The following is a 17,542-nucleotide window of genomic DNA, read 5'->3' on the forward strand; positions in this document are numbered from 1 at the left end:
TATCCTTTCTTAAATATGTTGGATTGTAAAGCCTGTTGCTCACTTAATGTTCATTGTAAACCGAGGTGATGTTTGCCAACGAGCCGCGGTATATAAAAGTAAATAAATAAAAATAAATAAATAAGAGAGGGTGCCCCGAACCCTGTAAGACCCGCACTCATACAAACAACGCTGATGGGTTTCCAGCCTCAAACAGAGCTTATACCCCCAGAGTATCCCGCTGAGCAAACGGGCGGGGAGCAAGCACCCTTGCTCCAGGGAGACACCACTCTACGTCCTGGGGCCCTAACAACTCCTATTCCACCAGGTAATGCCGAAACAGCTGCTGACCCAGGCCCGCTCCGAGGATGGATGGTGTCATTAGAAGTGAGCCCTATCGGGGAGGGAGCAGATGGAAGTATGGTGGTGTTAGAGAGAACGGGAGGTCCTTTCATCTCCTTCCCACAAATGGAAGGAATTATCGGCGAGGTCCGAACTGGGACCGGCGAAATGGAAGCCGGAACAATCATGAAGAGAGTTCAGCCTCAAAGGATCCAGGACACTCAAGGTATATCTCTGTCGCAAGTAATAATTTTTCCACCGTTTGTACCAAGTGAGAAACCAAAAGTTGTTACTATGGATCTGATATGGCAGGCGATAATGTCGATGCAAAGTGCCATAGTAAACTTGTCTACAAATATAAAAGAAATGCAGACGGTGTTATATCATTTAACTCCTGAAATAAACCAGCATTCTGTGAATTTGTTAAAAGTGGAAGAAGAAATTAATCAGATAAAGAATGTTCAGCTTTCAATAATTAAAGGAGAATCTGTTTTGGAGAAGAAAGTGGAAAGCATAGAGAATTCTATAAGATACAACAACTTAAGGATTTTAAACTTTCCTAAGTGTAAAATGACTGCCCCAAAGGAACAATTAAAGAACTATTTTCAGGAAGTATTACTACTACCATCTGAAATGTTACCGGTGATAGGGAAGGCATATTTTCTTTTGAAGAAAAATGAGCAATAAAATGAAAATCTACCAGAAAATCTTCCAGTAAATGGAACTTTGTTAAATGTTACAGAACTAATAGAGACTTCCTATAGTTCTCAAATTGAAATGCAAGGAACCTTATTAGTAAAATTTAAATTCTCAGAAGATAGAGATAATGTACTAAAATTATTTCTAAGTAAAATATCTTGTTTAGATTTGGGGCAAAAATTGTGGGTTTACCCTGACGTCTCTAAGGAGACTCAGATATGATGAAAAAAGTTCTTATTGTTGGCTAATCAGGCCAGAACTTTTGGTATACAGTTCAATATCAGATTCCCTTGTAAATGTATAATGAAAGTGGATGGAATAAGATTTGTTTATTATGAGCCTGAACAGCTAGAGAAATACTTAGAGAGTCGACGGAACCAAGAGACTGAGCAAATTATGTCATTCTCTTAGTTGTAGGGTAAGAAATAGCTTACTCCGTAATCTCCCAATTTTTGAAAGTGCATTATTTGGTCTTTATTGCTCTAAATAGGATCTTCTCTCCCATGTTGTTTGGTAACAGGGAGTCTTAGATGATTTATTGTGCAATTGAGTAATGTATAGAATATATATTTATCCTAACTTAGGGTAATATATAATGTGATATTCTATGTACTCCTGAATTATGTTTATTTGCATTTGAATTTGTATTCAAATTTGAAATTTCTAAAATAAAAAATAAAAAAACAAATATTTCAACCAGCATACACATCACATACTACCCAATAATTAAAATGGTAGTCATTCAAGAAAAATGAACTTAAAAAGCCATCTTTACTTACCCTCTCAAGCAGTTCTCCTACTCCTTTCCCTTGCAGGCCAAACCAGAAGCAGCAGTAGCTGCTGAAGCTGTCCTTACGGTCCTCTTCCTTAGGGACCACAACCAGTCTCTTCTCTCTCACACACACCCACACCAGTCACACCCTCAGGACCAGTTTCTGTCTCACACACCAATCATCTCCCCAACCAGTCTCTCTCTCTTTCTCACACACACAAGCACACACATTCCAGTCATCTCCCTGATCAGTCTCTCTCACACATACACACGTCACCTCTCTGGCCAGTCTCTCTCAATCACACAATGCTCTTGCTCTCACTTACACCCAGATTTTCAATCACACACATGCTCTCTCTATTTCACTTACACACAAGCTCTCAATCACACAAATGTTCTATCTCACTTACAAACAGGCTCAATCACACACATGCCCTCTCTCTCACAGCCACAAGCCAGCCATAAACATGCTCCACCTCTCTCTTGCACACACATTGACACACACAAGTACCCTCCCTGTCTCACATACACATTACATTCTCACAGAAGCGCCTTCCCTGTCTCACACACAGAAGCACAGTTCCTTTCTCACATACACACCACATACATACACACAGAAGCACCATTCCTACATACACACAGAAGCACCATTCCTTTCTCACATACACATCACATACACACACACAGAAGCACCATTCCTTTTTTACATACACACCACATACACACACAGAAGCACCATTCCTTTCGCACATATACACACACAGAAGCTCCATTCCTTTCTCACATAAACATCACATACACACACACACACAGAAGCACCATTCCTTTCTCACATACACACCACATACACAAGGATCAACAGTAGGAATCGGGGAGAAGCACCTCTTGATTACATCACCCCTTCTGTACTATAAAAGGCTGCATCTGATGCATGGAGCTGGCTGCGCCGATCTTCATTTCTTCGGCCCCCCGCTGGCCTGGTCTCCAGCGACGGCTGGCACCACCGGTCTTCATTTCTTCAGCCCCCACTGGCCTGGTCTCCGGTGGCAGCGGGCAGAGCTGGTCTTCATTTCTTCTGCCCCTGCTAGCCTGGTCTCCGGCGGCGGCTGGCAGCACCAGTCTTCATTTCTTCAGCCCCCGCCGGCCTGGTTTCCGGTGGCGGCTGGCAGCGACGGCACGATAGGTCAATCCGCCCCTGGATCCCGCAACGGCCTTGCAGGTCTGGTGCTCCACTTCTGGTTCCAGTTGGGTGGGCCTGGGTCCAAATTGGGTGAGCAGCTTCCCACCCAGACCCATCCATGTCTACACCACTGCCCCAACCCCTCCCCCACCCCCTCCCACACACACACACACACACAAACACACACACACTGGCCCCTTCCACTTCCCAGTTCCATATTATTTTGAAAGATGAACCCCCTCTTGGGCCTCTCTCCCTCCCCCCAACTCTAACCCTCCCACTCTCCTGGTGTCTTTCCCAATGGCTATCATCAACAGGAATTGCCATATGCTGCTTCGACAATCCCCGCCTGGCGCTTTCAGTCTGAATTCTGTACATATTCCAAATGAGGTATAGAATTCAGCTGACTGAGGTTATGCTGGACCAACGGTTTACATAAAACCTTAGGGGCGGATTTTCAGAGCCCTGCTCGCGTAAATCCGCCCAAAACCGGGCGGATTTACGCGAGCAGGGCCCTGCGCGCCGGGAAGCCTATTTTACATAGGCCTCCCGGCGCGCGCAGAGCCCCGGGACTCGCGTAAGTCCCGGGGTTCTCCGAGGGGGGCGTGTCGGGGGCGTGTCGGGGGCGGGCCCGGTCGTCGCGGCGTTTCGGGGGCGTGTCGGCAGCGTTTTGGGGGCAGGTACGGGGCGTGGCTACGGCCCGGGGCGGTCCGGGGGCGTGGCCGTGCCCTCCGTACCCGCCCCCAGGTCGCGGCCCGGCGCGCAGGAGGCCCACTGGCGCGCGGGGATTTACGCCTCCCTCCGGGAGGCGTAAATCCCCCAACAAAGGTAAGGGGGGGGGTTTAGATAGGGCCGGGCGGGTGGGTTAGGTAGGGGAAGGGAGGGGAAGGTGAGGGGAGGGCAAAGGAAAGTTCCCTCCGAGGCCGCTCCGATTTCGGAGCGGCCTTGGAGGGAACGGGGGTAGGCTGCGCGGCTCGGCGCGCACCGGCTATACAAAATCCATAGCCTTGCGCGCGCCGATCCAGGTTTTTAGCAGATACGCGCGGCTCCGCGCGTATCTACTAAAATCCAGCGTACTTTTGTTTGCGCCTGGAGCGCAAACAAAAGTAGGCTATTCGCGCGCCTTTTAAAATCCGCCCCTTAGCCTTCCCCTGACGCTGGGATACTGGCCATATTTTCCTGGCTCCAGTAAAAACCCCGTCCCAAGTTTCTGGATCCTCTGCTGTCTCAGGTGAGAGTGAAAGGTCTGTTGTTGATGGAATTGAGGGGGCAGAGGATAACATCTCTTTAGAGAACAGAAGTGTCTCCTGAGTGCCCCACTTGTGTATCTTGTGAATGATGCAGAACACATGTTAGTAGTAACTGCAGAGAGTGTCTGAAGCATGGAGATGTGGTCATTAACTTGATCCATCACTGCTTTGACTTTCTCTCCAAAGAAACTGTATCTCTGATAGAGCATGAGGTCCATATTCAGACGTAATCCAGGTGGCAAAGTCACAAAGTGATGCATCAAGCTGCAGTAGAGCACTATCGCAGTGATATCATGCGATATAAGCAATACTATGCATGGTCCCACCCAGGTTGCCTCCCCTATTACAATGAGCTTCTTTACATGCTATTTGAAGCATGAATAATGCAAATGTTTGCAAAGAAGAACATTAATAAGCAATTCTGGCCGACCGAGAAAGTAGATAGCTGGGATAAATAACAACATCTTTTTAAAAAGCAGTAAATGTAACATGGGGGCCTCAGGACCCTAATACAGGTCCTGAATCTCCCACTTCACATTTAAAGTGCCCAGAACCTAAAAAAAAAAATGCCATGGCTAAAGAAGTTGTTGAGTGGAGGTCAGAGTTGACACCCACCTCAACCAAGGGCCGCTACTCAAGACGTCCCCCGACTCCTCCATGTAAAAAAAAAAAGTGTTAAAATCACACACAGCAAAACACTCCCTCTCCAAAGTTTTTAATAAAAGTTATTGGGGTTTTAGGGGTCCCCGCTCCACCATCCCAATAGCAGTAAAATGAACAAATCAATAAGTAGGGAAACACATTTAAGGCTAACTCTTCCTTTCATGTGGAGAAAGCCTGGGGAGGATATCTGTGGATGTTTCCTTTACAAATAAATCCTCAAATCCATAATCAAATCCTCAGGAATGGTCAGACTCCAAATCCAATGGTTGGATTGATGATGGTAACATATAAATCACAGCAGATAAAGACCAAAATAACCCATTCAGTCTGTCCAGTTGAGATCCATCCTCATTTGTTAGATACCCATACAAAACTGCCAAATGCAACCCAGCATCAATTTCCCCCTTGATCTCTCAACCCTCCTATCATATCTGTCCCAAACATGGCAAAGTTAATCACGGAGAGCACTCTGTTGGCTTCCTGTGGTTTTTTTTGAGTCCTGAAAAAGTCATACCACTGCTATTTTTGGATTGTAAATGCCCCTCTGTGCAGGTTACCCATTACAAATGCAGCACTGTTGTTTTGGGTTGTAACTGCCACTCCATGCAGATTATGCCCTTATAAATATACCACTGATGTTTTGGATTGTAACTTCTGCTCTGTGTAGATTACCCTCATGCTTTTTTGTACCTGATGCAATTGTACCACTGCTGTTTTACATTGTAACTGCTACTGGTACAATTGCATCAGGCCTAAATTTGCATCTGTCCTTCTGCTAGCACCTGTGAAAGGACATGAACTGGCAAGGGACCCCCAAGATCCTGATATATCCTGATGCACCATGGATGTTTCTTCTCTTGATGCACTGAAGATAGATAATAGTGCAGATAGCATTGACATCTGTTCCCTTCCGGTCGTTGCCATTGCCACCAATACACCAAGAGATTCTAGTATAGATTGGATTTCAGTTTGCATCAATGTCAATACCGGTACAGGGAATCAAGCAAGTTGATTCTCCAATGCCTCCTGGATTTTCCTGTTAATTTCCTCTTCCAAAATCCTGATGCCAACACGTGGTGGGAAGCAGGAGGAGAAGTCACCTCTTTCTGGTTCGCCTGAAGATATAGAAGGCTATGACTTAGAGCCTTGGACGCTGTCACATTTCCCTAGACTCTCTCAACAGTGAGCAGCTTTCTCCATGGGGATGCTTGGGAGGATGTATGGCTACTGAAAATATCTATTTGCTCTCATTACCGTGCATTAACTAGATGTGATGTCGGAGCTTCTTCACTTTCACTTCATTCTCCACATCAATGTCAATCACTGCCACACCAATGACGGGGGACTCTTTGCTTTTATCAAGTGGGAGGAACTGGAGAATGCTTTGTCCCCTCAGCCTCTATTGGTTCTTGATGTTGATGAAGGACAATGTTTCTTCAATACCAATGCATCACCAGTGTCTAATACAACTCCTGGGCCTTGCAACGTCAATGCCTCCAGTGCTGATGCAGAATGCTCAGACTTATCTAACCAAAAGAGGTTTTCCATGAGCTCTAACCAAGTTTGACAGCCTCTGCGAGTAATCTTCCCACATGTGGAGCATCCCAAGATATTATGGTCACACCCAAGACAAAGTACATATTTGTCATGTAGGTCTCTGACCAACATGATGTGGATGCACTTGGGACACTTAAAAAGTCTTCTTCAGTTTGTGGACATTGCATGAAAAATAGCCACTGAAAAATCAAATGACTTGATTTTTAAAAGAAAAAATGACCTCATCAATGAAATAATGCTGGTGCTGATTGGGCCATGGAAAAAATAAAGAAACCATACAAAAGACCAAAAAAACAACTTAGGGAGGTCAGAGGGAGGAGTAGAACTACTGAAGCACTAAGCCTGAGTGGAAAAAACTTTAAACAAATTTTTAGAAATAAATGAACAATTTTTATGTCAGAGAGTGAACTGACAGACTCAGCAGGAAACAAAAAGAACTGAGAGGGTCCCAGCATAATGCCCCTGAAGCGAGACCAGCCTGCACATGCTCAGTAGAAGTCAGAAAGCTCTAGAAGCTGTGAAGTCAGTGTTTCCAGTCAGGGGTCTGTCTGATGACATCACCTACCTATAAGGACTCTCACATCCTACTTGTCCTCAGAAAACTATATTTAAAAGAGAAAGTATTTTCAAGAAACCCAGATTTTAAATCATATAATTTGTAATTTTTAAAGAAAAAATATATGATAATGAAAAAAATCATCCCCAAACAACAGTGAAAAAACAGTACAAGAATAAAATAAGGTAAGAATTTCCTACCGGCTCCTCTCGCTTGGCTCTACAATAGAAATTGGCTTTGTATCTGTTCCTTCTGCTCGCCGAAGGTCCAAACCCATAAGTTCAGAAGTGACACTATTATCATATTTGTCCACAGTGTGAAGTACTCTTGATGCCAGTTGAAAGGGAGAAGGCAGTACATGGTTAAGGGAAGTCTTGCATAAGTGATGAATCGTTAGGTGCTGAGTATCTCTGCAAATAAAAAGAATAAAATCTTAGTACCTTCACTTTCTCTGTATAGTAGCATTTGAGGTTACAGTAATCCCAGTGACACAAAAGAACAACTAACAAACAGATTGGAAGTGAAGGTGGATACTACCTGACTGAATCAAATTCCCAGACACAGCACTCTGAAAAGCTTTGTTTGCAATTGCATACAGGACTAGTCACTTTGCATCATCCTATTATGTATAATAGCAATGATAGACTGTGTTAACTTTAAATCATTAATTTAATTAGTTTACAATTTAACAGAGTTATACCAGTAACTAAGCTATATAATCAATTCCTTTTTCCCATAAAATATACCAAGATTGGAAAGGTATACTTCATAGAGTACACAAAATTTCCAAAGGTATTCTTTCCAGGCTTTCTTTCATCCTGCCCTCATCCCTCACCTCTGCCTATCAATCCCTTTTCTCTCTCACACACACACACACACTGTAGGCAATCCCTTCCCATACACATTCACCTATTCCTTCTCTCTTTTTCTTACTATAATGAGGAGCCATCCCATCTTAGAAGAGGTGGTAGTACCACAATGCCTAGTGAAAGAGCCAAAAGTAAGGTACCTCAGAACAAAGTACAGCTACAAAAGAACCTGGGAAGATTCTGACCAATTGGGTTCTGAAGAACCTGGAAGGATTCTGACCAATTGGGTTCTGAAGAGGGAGTTCCAGAAGGTAGGGAGGGTGGGAACTCCAACCTCACCCAAAGCATGGTTGATGCAAGTAGAGGTGAGCAAGAGAGTAGGGAGGAAGTAGACCAAACAATGGATAAAGTAATAGCAAAAGCCAGAAAGATGCTTGGCTGCATATGGAGAGGAATGGTCAGCAGAAAAAACAAGGTGATATTGCCCCTGTATAGGTCCCTGGTGAGACCTCACTTGGAATATGTGTACAATTCTGAAGACCGCACCTTCAAATGGATGGAAACAAGATGAAGACAGTCCAGAGGGTGACTACTAAAATGGTCAATGGTCTTCTTTCTAAAGTACATGGGGATAGACTTAAAGACCTAAACATGTATACCCTACAGGAAAAGCGAGATGAGGGAGATATGATAGAAACATTCAAATACCTCAAAGGTTTCCATGCACAGGAGGTGAGCTATTTTCAATGGAAAGGAGGCTCTAGAACGAGGTGTCATGCCATCAGGTTGAAAGGGGGTAGACTCAGGAAATATTTCTTTACAGAAAGGGAAGTGGATGTGTGGAGCAGCCTCCCAGTAAAAGTGGTGGAGACAAAAATAGTATCTGAATACAAGAAAGCATGGGATAAATATAGGGGATCTCTAAGGAAGTGATGAGAATTATAATGCTAAATTAATTGGACAGATGGGCAGACTAGATGGGCCAGTTGGTCTTTTTCTGCCATCATGTTTCTATGTTTCTACAGCCCAACTTGGGGGTGCAGCCACAGTTTCATACAAAGGACTGCTGCATCCCCGTAAAGAGAGACTTCAAGAATGAAGCTGAGCCCAGAACTTGCTGGGGAAGTCAAGCAATGTTTGGTGACATCAGAGCTTCTCAGAGATAGCAGACTGTGACATTTACACATACGCATCCAGTCTTCCTCCCTCCGACTGATTTCACTGGGCAACAATGAAAGTGTTACTGACCTAAAAAGGTCCTACTCTGTAGTATCTTGATGTGCTGAACACGAATATGTCCATGAAAAGTTTTTATTGGCTCTCGTTTTGAAGATATTTAATATAGTTCACTTTCTATGTTTAGTCATGTAAATTTATCCAGTAGGACTGTAAATAAGCCTAGAATGATGTAATATTGCATAATACCATCATGCACACATCATCCAGAGTTTATTACATCATTTTCTGATGCAATGCAGTTCTACTGCCATGCTGCTGCTGAGTAAGCTGACATCAGCAGTGTACTATATGAAGCCCAGTCAGAAAGGGTGAGCATTTGAAATATTCATGCTGGCTGACTACTGCTGGACACTCCGCAGAGATGCTCCTGAACAGGTGTACAAGAGACAAGCAAAGAAATCCAAGACGTAGTCTATGACTTCATTTTTCAAACGGTATTAACCGTAGGTCTCCTACTATTGGCATACAATTCAAGATGTAATTATATTATTGCATATTACAAAAAAACTAGAGCCAATTTTGCATTTTCACAGTCACATTCATGTTTAGCACATGGAAATGTATAAGAATTGACTAATTTCATTTCCGTAACATGACTTTTGTGAAAATTTGTTGCCCAGTGAGCTATTGGCATACAGTTCAAGATGTAATTATATTATTGCATATTACAAAAAAACTAGGGCCAATTTTGCATTTTCACAGTCACATTCATGTTTAGCACATGGAAATGTATAAGAATTGACTAATTTCATTTCCATAACATGACTTTTGTGAAAATTTGTTGCCCAGTGTTTCACTCTCATTCCCAGGTTCTTTCACACTATCCAACTAATCTCCCCAGTCCCTCCCCAACATTTCAACCCATTACCCTCTCATCCCTCAATCCCTCCTTCCTCCCTAGCTGATTCCCCAGTCTCTCCTCATCTTTCCCTATTGGAAAACATCCCTTTCCCCACCCACCCAGTTCCCTAACTCTGAAGGACTCAACAGGAAGAGAGGGAGAATGATGATGGACTGGGTCCATCCTCCTCTGCTGCTCAGCACCCAACCAATGCTTTGAACTGCATAGGCAGAGGATACCCTACAACCATGTGATTCAAAGCTCCAGCAGAGGACATTGCTCAATTCATCATTGCTTTCCTCCTTCTGCTGGTCCAATCAGTGTTAGGAGAACAGAGGATGGGTTTCCAATAGCAGACTTCAGTCATTGGCTTGGTTGATGGGCTTTGCCAGGTTACCTTGATCTGTCTCCTTCTCCAGATAAGGTCTAAATATGTGACCTGCTCCTCTGGGGCCCGATGAAGGACTCCACCTTCTCCTGCTGGATCCAACAGTATGCATACTTTCGAACACCATGTGCGTGATGCACATTCAGTTGAAAACCAACACAGATGGACGAAGATCAGGCACATAAGATCTTCTACCATATACATAAGTGGCAATTTTCAAACAGCCCACATAGTTGCACATTATGCAGACAGTCTTAACATGCATAGTTTGCGCAAATATTCAAAGAGAAACTATGCACATTGTTTCTCTCTGAAAATTAGCAAGTGCAAAGTACACACACTAAAAAATGCCTGCATATTTTGAATTTACTATTTATGTGGGTAACAGAGAGATGCAAAAGAGCTTGCATGCTTTTGTAAATCCAATGTATGTGCGCTATTATCCTCCTTCAGTCAAAACATGACCACAGAAACACCTTTTTTTGCAGCCAAAAGTATGTGCACTATGGAACTATGTACTTTTATCTGCAACTAAAGAAGGAAATTTTCAGTCTAGTCATTATATCAGTCGATACCCATTTACTAGGGTAAATACCTTTGAAAATGACCCTCATTCTATTCTATTCTATAATTAGTTTGGATCAAGTCTTTCTATAGTCTACAGACTATTCTTGTCATTGGGTGCCAGGCTAGAATCAAGATATATCCCCAAAAGAGCAGGGCTGGACAAGTGCTAGTATTCTGCCTAACCAACCCTCCCTTTCCCGCAGATTGAACCCTTGGGTTCTAGGGGCTAGTAGGGCTTGTCTCCTGGCAAACATCAAGGCTGGTCTGGGCTGGAAGCTGGGCTAGTGCTGAGGATTGGCAGGAGCTTATTACAGACAAGGCTGGAGGCTGAGCTGATACTGAGTGTATGGCAGACAAGGTTGAATACTGACTCTAACTGGGGATATAGGATCAGAGCTGAGCCAGGGACATGGGCAAGGACAGGGACACAGACAAGGAACTAGACAGGGTGAAGCAAGATAGAACATGGACTGGACAAGGACTGGACTCGAACAAACACAAGGCTGGAATAGACAAGGACAGGACTGGGCAATACAAAGACAGGCACCAATGAACAAAAAAACCCAACAGGGCACAAGACTGAGTATGAGAACCTAGCAGGCCCAGAGGCCGCAAGGTAAGACATAGAGTCCCAGGGGGCCAGAGATCAAGGCAAAGAGATCTGAAAGACCAGACAGCAAGGCAAGGCAAGGAGACCTGGGAGGCCACAAAATGAAACAGAAGGTCAAGAGAGGCCACAGAGCAAGGTTCAAAGCCTGAGTACGCTGCAAGGCAAGACAGGAGGCCAGGGTAGGCGACAAGGCAAGACAGGAGGCCTGAGTAGACTTCAAGGCAAGACAGGAAAATAAGAACAAGGTGTCCAGGTCAGGGAGCCAAGGTGACTCAATGAAGAGGCATCAATGGACTGGACAGACTGGCTTAAATAGTGCAGGAACTGCTGAGTTTGGTGGTCAGTGAGGAAGTGGCTTGCATAGCTGGGAGCAGATCTCACTGGAAGTCTCTGCTTGTGGGGAGGCATCTTAGCAGGTAGAATCAGGGCATGGTGAGTTGCAGAGCAGGCAAAACCGTGACAATACCCCCCACCTCCCTTAAAGATCCCCTCCTCCTGGTTCCCATTTACCATGGGGTATGTGGCTAGGAGTTTGGTTGTTTAAAGTGGAGGCAGAGGTTTTACATGTCTGGTCTTCAGGTACTGGGTCAAGATCTTTTTGCCACTGGGATACAGTGGCTGAATCTGTTGGAGGCTGGATTACCAGATCTGGGTTTCTTTGCGGCAGTGGGCTTGCACTGAAGTCTTGCTTGAGTGAAAGTGTTGAAACCACAGATTTTCTGGGGCACTGAAATGCTAAGTCTGGCTCTCTGAGGCGCTGAAGCATTGAATCAAGGTTTCTCTGGCCTTGAAATGTGGGTTCAGAAGCTGTTGGGTGCAGATGTAGTACATAAATGTCTCTGGTCGGCTGAGAGACTGAGCCAAGATTTCCTTGGTACTGAGAGGCCTTGCTGGCACCCCTCTGAGACTGGACAGAGGAATACAAACTTCACTGAGGCTGGATAGTCAGATTGGAGCCTCTCCAAGGCAAGACTGCTGGTATGGGATCTCTCAGAGGCTGAACTGATGATTCAGGGTCTCTCCAAGGCTGGACTGATGACTAGGGGTCTCTGTGAGGCTGGACTAATTACTCAGGCTCTCTCTGAGTCTGTACTAATTACTTGAGATCTCTCTGGAACTGGACTACAGGTTCAAGACGACTTGATGGATGCGCCTGCCGGCTGGAGATATAAAAGTTCTTATGAAGGTTTTCTTTAATAAAGTCCAACATCGCCTGGATATCTGTGACAGAGAAGGAATATACCCTCTCTCGGGGTGGCATTTTCCACGGTAGGAGATCTATTGGGCAATCATAGGGGGCGATGAGGAGGTAAGGTCTCTGCTTGTTTTTATTGAATACAACAATGAAGGCAGCATAGGACCGCAGAAGACCTAATCATATGGGAGAACAGAAAGTGCAAGAGTCAGTAGTGGAAACACAGGCTGCAGACACTGCTAGAAGCAGTTGATTTCCCCAGGTGGGTCATCTCTTCAACGTGCCAGTCATACTGAAAGTATACAGTTGAAGCAAGGGTAACACTAATATGATGGGGTTTACAGACTTCAGTAGCACATATAAGGAAATCTGCTCTTAGTGAAGACTACGATCTTCACAACCAGAAGACTTCCTGGTAGTGGCTCCCAACAACAGAATAAATAGTAACAGAGTGTTCCAGATGGGTAAACTGGATTGCTATTCTGCCAAACCAACTTCTCATCGATGAAGATCCCTGCTGCTCCAGAGTCAAGGAAGGCTTCAGAGTTGTTGTGCTTGGCAGTCCATAGGCTAACCTCATGAACTGCTGCTCTCATCCCACCCTCCAGGCCGTTCTCCGATGTGGCGAAATGCCACCAGCAAAACACCAAGCTCTAGCGCAGTCCCACATATCAGCACTGCATGCGGCAAGATGCCATTGGGTCTGTCCAGCTGTGTATTTCTTTAGAGGTGTATTCATCTGACCCATATGCCCACTGATGACATCAGATGCCAAGCCCTATAAAGGGCTTCTCCTGGCCTTCCCTCATTGCCTCAAAAGCAGGTCCCACTATTCCCAGAGTACAGCATGTTGCCAGCGATTTGTCATCAGCCCAGTGTCTTGTCTTCAATATTCCTCACCTGTCTGTGCTTCTCCTCACCTGTCTCTTGTTGCCTATTTGTCCCCTTTTTCCCTTCAGACAATATCTGGTTTGATCTCGGCTTGCCATTGGATAAGTTTGACTGCCACCTGCCACTGACTATTGCCTGCCACTGGAAACCCTTGACCACAGCCTGCTACTGGATATGCTTGATTGCAGTCTGCCCTTGACCACTGCCAGCTACTAGATATGCCTGACTGCCGCTTGTCTCCAACCCTTGTTTCCAGGATGACCACCTTCACCATCAGCAGAGACCTCCACTTAAGACTTGCCAGCCCTTGTACCCAAGGACTCAAGGGGAACTAGGGCTCGTATAGGATAAGCTCCAGTTGGGTTTCTGCCTCACCCGGGTCCGCCCACCAATGGTAGGAATCTGCTGGGCTCCTACTTGTAGGTTGAGCCAATCCTGCCTCGGCCCAAGGGTCCACTAGCACAACAAGAGTTGACCTCCTTAGAGTTTACTTCCAGGATTATAGGCAAGATGATTTGGGTGGAGGGAATAGATCAAGAAAGATCTCGGGGTGTCTCTTAAATCTGCCCTAGGCTTTGAAGTTTTCCTTGCTTCTCCAGATACTTGGAGGCATAATGTCCTGGACCAGCACAGTACAAGCAGAGATTCTGGAGTCTGCTCCAGCGTTTCTCCTCCTCCCGCAATCTTGGGTCAATTCAACTGCATGGGTTCCTCTTTCAAACAATTAGGATAGAGAACCCTAGCTGGAGCCAGTACTGGCTTCTGGAAGCATGGTGCCAGGTGAATGCTTCTGCTGAGGGAGTCTCTCTCACATCCTCCACCTTGAAACCATACATCCACTTTAACGCACAATTAGATTAGCTCATATAGGTAAGAGGGAACTTCTCGCCCATCCAATTCATCTTTGATGTAGTCTGAGATCCCCCTGCCAGAAGACTGTTAGTCGACTTTCCTGGTTCAGCAAGTTCCAAAGCCAGTATCCTAAAGTGGCTCACATATTCGCGCATTGTTTTGGGCCCTGGCAGAGGCGAAGGAGGTCTGCGGCTGCAGAGAAAAAACAATTTGATTCATCAAAGATTCTTTAAAAATGAGCTATGAAGTCTATGAGCCTGCTCAGGATCAGGTTATTCCCACACATACACTAATGCCTGGCTGGAGAAGAGAGAAATAATAAATGTCAACTTAGTTCAGTCATTGGTAAAGCTGGTGACTTGCAATTCAAACCGCAAGAGGTACTGGTTCAAGAAGCCATGGTAGGTCTTGAGGTCCCATCATAGTGCAGGGGTGGTGCTAGATGAGGTACTGGTGCCAAAGGCAAGAGTGACTGAGCTACCAATGGAGGTAGAATTGGTAAGCTGGTTGATGGCATTTGATCTAGGTGAGTAGCATGGCCCTGTAGTAGTCCAGTGATGCGAGTGAATTGATCCTGTTGCTGCTGCAGCTTGTAGGTCAGGCTTTGTAGGAACTGTGGTGAGGGCATATCTGCCAAGTTCATGGCCTCAGCAATCTGTCATGCTTTGGGGGATGTGAGTCCTTGAGCAGCTGCTAGATTGGCACAGCCTGAGGTGTGCGAACACGGACCAGGCCCTAACAGGCGGCAGTGAGCATGCCACAAGGTAAGGTCTTCTGCCTAACCAGTCACGTCCCCTTTGGGTTGGGCCCACAGGTTCTGGCAGCTAGCAGGACTTCCAGTCAAAGTACAAAGAAGGCAGCAATCAAGCAAGGTCAGTGTCCAGACAGAGGGTCGAGGTAGGAAGTGATCAAAAAGAGTCCGAATCTGAGCAAAGGTCAAGGTAGGTGGAGATCAAAACAGAGTCAGAGGCGGTCCAGATCAGTAACAGGAGAACAGTCTGAGGAAAGGCACACTGTAAGGTAAGGCAAGGTGGAGTAAGGCAGAAGAACATGGCAGGGTGAAGAGGCAAGGCAGGGTAGAGCAGAAGCAAAGCTAAGCAAGGCTGGACAAAACAAGAACATGGAAAGGCAAGGCTGGGAAAAGCAACATGCACTGCAGTCAGGAGCACAACAGGAGTCCTGTTGCTGAGGCGCTCGCTGGTAGTAGAGGACTTCCTTATGTACTTAGACAGGATGTGCGATTATCAGCCAGCACCCCAGGAAGTCTCAGCTGCAGGGCCTATAAGAGGAGGCCCTGGTTACAGGAAGTGCTACATAAGGCCCTTGGATGCTGCACGGAGCGGGACGCTATGCTAGAGGTACTTGTAGGTAAGGAGCGTTACACTGTAGCTGAGATGAAGGTGAGGGAAAGAAGATAAAGACAGAAAGGTGGAAGGGAAGATGGGAAATAGAATTAAATAGATAAGAACCTTAAAAGCTAATTTTAAAAGATGTTACATGTGTAAATGTTAAGCTATAAGATAGGTAAGACTAAAGTCCCAGATATTTAACCACAAAAATAGATCACCGTGAATCACGATTTTTTTGGTATCATTGAAAAGCCTCATAGATTGGCATAACCGGACACAGACCGTGTTTCGGCGTTTGCCTTCTTCAAGGGGCCAAATACATGTGTGATAACTGCAGTGGCATTTTCTCAACCAGTAGTTCGTTTCCTCGTGATTCACGGTGATCTATTTTTGTGGTTAAATATCTGGGACTTTAGCCTTACCTGTCTTATAGCTTATCATATACGGCTATTACCCTTGCTGATTAATTTTGAAAGAATTGTTATAGCAACATGTGTAAATGTAACATACTATCGCAGCAATTTTAAAAACCCATTTACACATGTAAAGCACACTTATACATCAATGACATATTTTATAGCAATTTTAAAAAGCCTACTTACATGAGTAAAGTGCATTTACACATGCAAAAGCTAATTTTAAGTGTGCAAATGTTTTTTAAAATCAGGCATTAGTTTTGCAATGCTGGGTTTCCAACAGTGTCCAATCCAGGTCACAAGTACCTGGCAGGATTCCTAAATTCAATAGATTCTATGCTGCTTATCCAAGGGTCAAACAGTGGGTTTGTCTAAGTCCACTTTAATAATAATTTATTGACTTTTCTTCCAGGAACTTGTCCAAGCCTTTTATAAACCTAGCACCAATAACAGCTTTTACCTCATCCTCCAGCAATGAATTCCAGAGTAAAAAAGTATTTACTCCAATTTGTCTTAAATGTATCACTTAATAACTCCATTGCATGTCCCCTAGTCTTTGTACTTTTTGAAAGCTTAAACAACCAATTTGAGTTTACCCATTCCATTCCACTCCACTCATTATTTTATAGACTTCTATCACATTTCCCTTAGTCATCTCTTCTCCAAGCTAAAGAGCCCTAGCCTATTTAGCCTCTCTTCACAGGTGAATTGCTCAATGCCCTTTATCATTTTGGTTGTTTTTTTTCTGTACCTTTTCTAACTCCGCTATATCTATTTTGAGATGCAGTGACCAGAATTGCATATAGTATTCAAGATGATGTCGCACCATGAAGCAATACAAAGGCATTATGATATTCTCTGTTTTATTCTTCATTCCTTTCCTAATAATTCCTAACATTCTATTTGCTTTCTTGGCCGTTATTGCACACTAGGCAGAGGATTTCAACATATTAACCATGATAACACCTAGATTTTTTTCCTGGGCGGTGACTGCCAATGTGGAACCTTGCATTGTGTAGTTATAATTTGGGTTCCTCTTCCCTATGGGCATCACTTTGCATTTGTCCACACTAAATGCCATCTGATATTTGGATGCCCAGAGTCCCAGTCTCGAAAGGTCCTCTTGCAATTTCTCACAGTCCTCTTGTGATTTAACAACTTTGAATAATTTTGTATCATCAGCAAATTTGACTATCTTACTCGTTATTCCCACTTCTAGGTCATTTATAAATATGTTAAACAGCAGCAGTCCCAGTACAGATCCCTAGGGCATTCCACTAGTCACCTTTCTCCAATGCAAAGATTGACCATTTAGCCCTACTCTCTGTTTGCTATCTGTTGCATCTATCGCTGCTCGACGCCCTCACTCCGCCCTCTTTACCTCTGT

The 17,542-nt window shown here is 44.6% G+C and overlaps 1 protein-coding gene across 1 annotated transcript in view; it reads right to left on the reverse strand.

The window, feature by feature from the left end:
• The window catches only part of TTC6 (tetratricopeptide repeat domain 6), an 832,741-nt gene that overhangs the window by 673,600 nt on the left and 141,599 nt on the right, over positions 1 to 17,542 (reverse strand). Inside the window, exon 6 of the mRNA XM_029598902.1 lies at positions 7,199 to 7,408. Within this exon, the coding sequence (XP_029454762.1) occupies positions 7,199 to 7,408 (210 nt within the window). The remainder of the gene's footprint in view (positions 1 to 7,198; positions 7,409 to 17,542) is intronic.

Source organism: Rhinatrema bivittatum, chromosome 4 (genome assembly GCF_901001135.1).
Source record: "Rhinatrema bivittatum chromosome 4, aRhiBiv1.1, whole genome shotgun sequence".
Taxonomy (NCBI): domain Eukaryota; kingdom Metazoa; phylum Chordata; class Amphibia; order Gymnophiona; family Rhinatrematidae; genus Rhinatrema; species Rhinatrema bivittatum.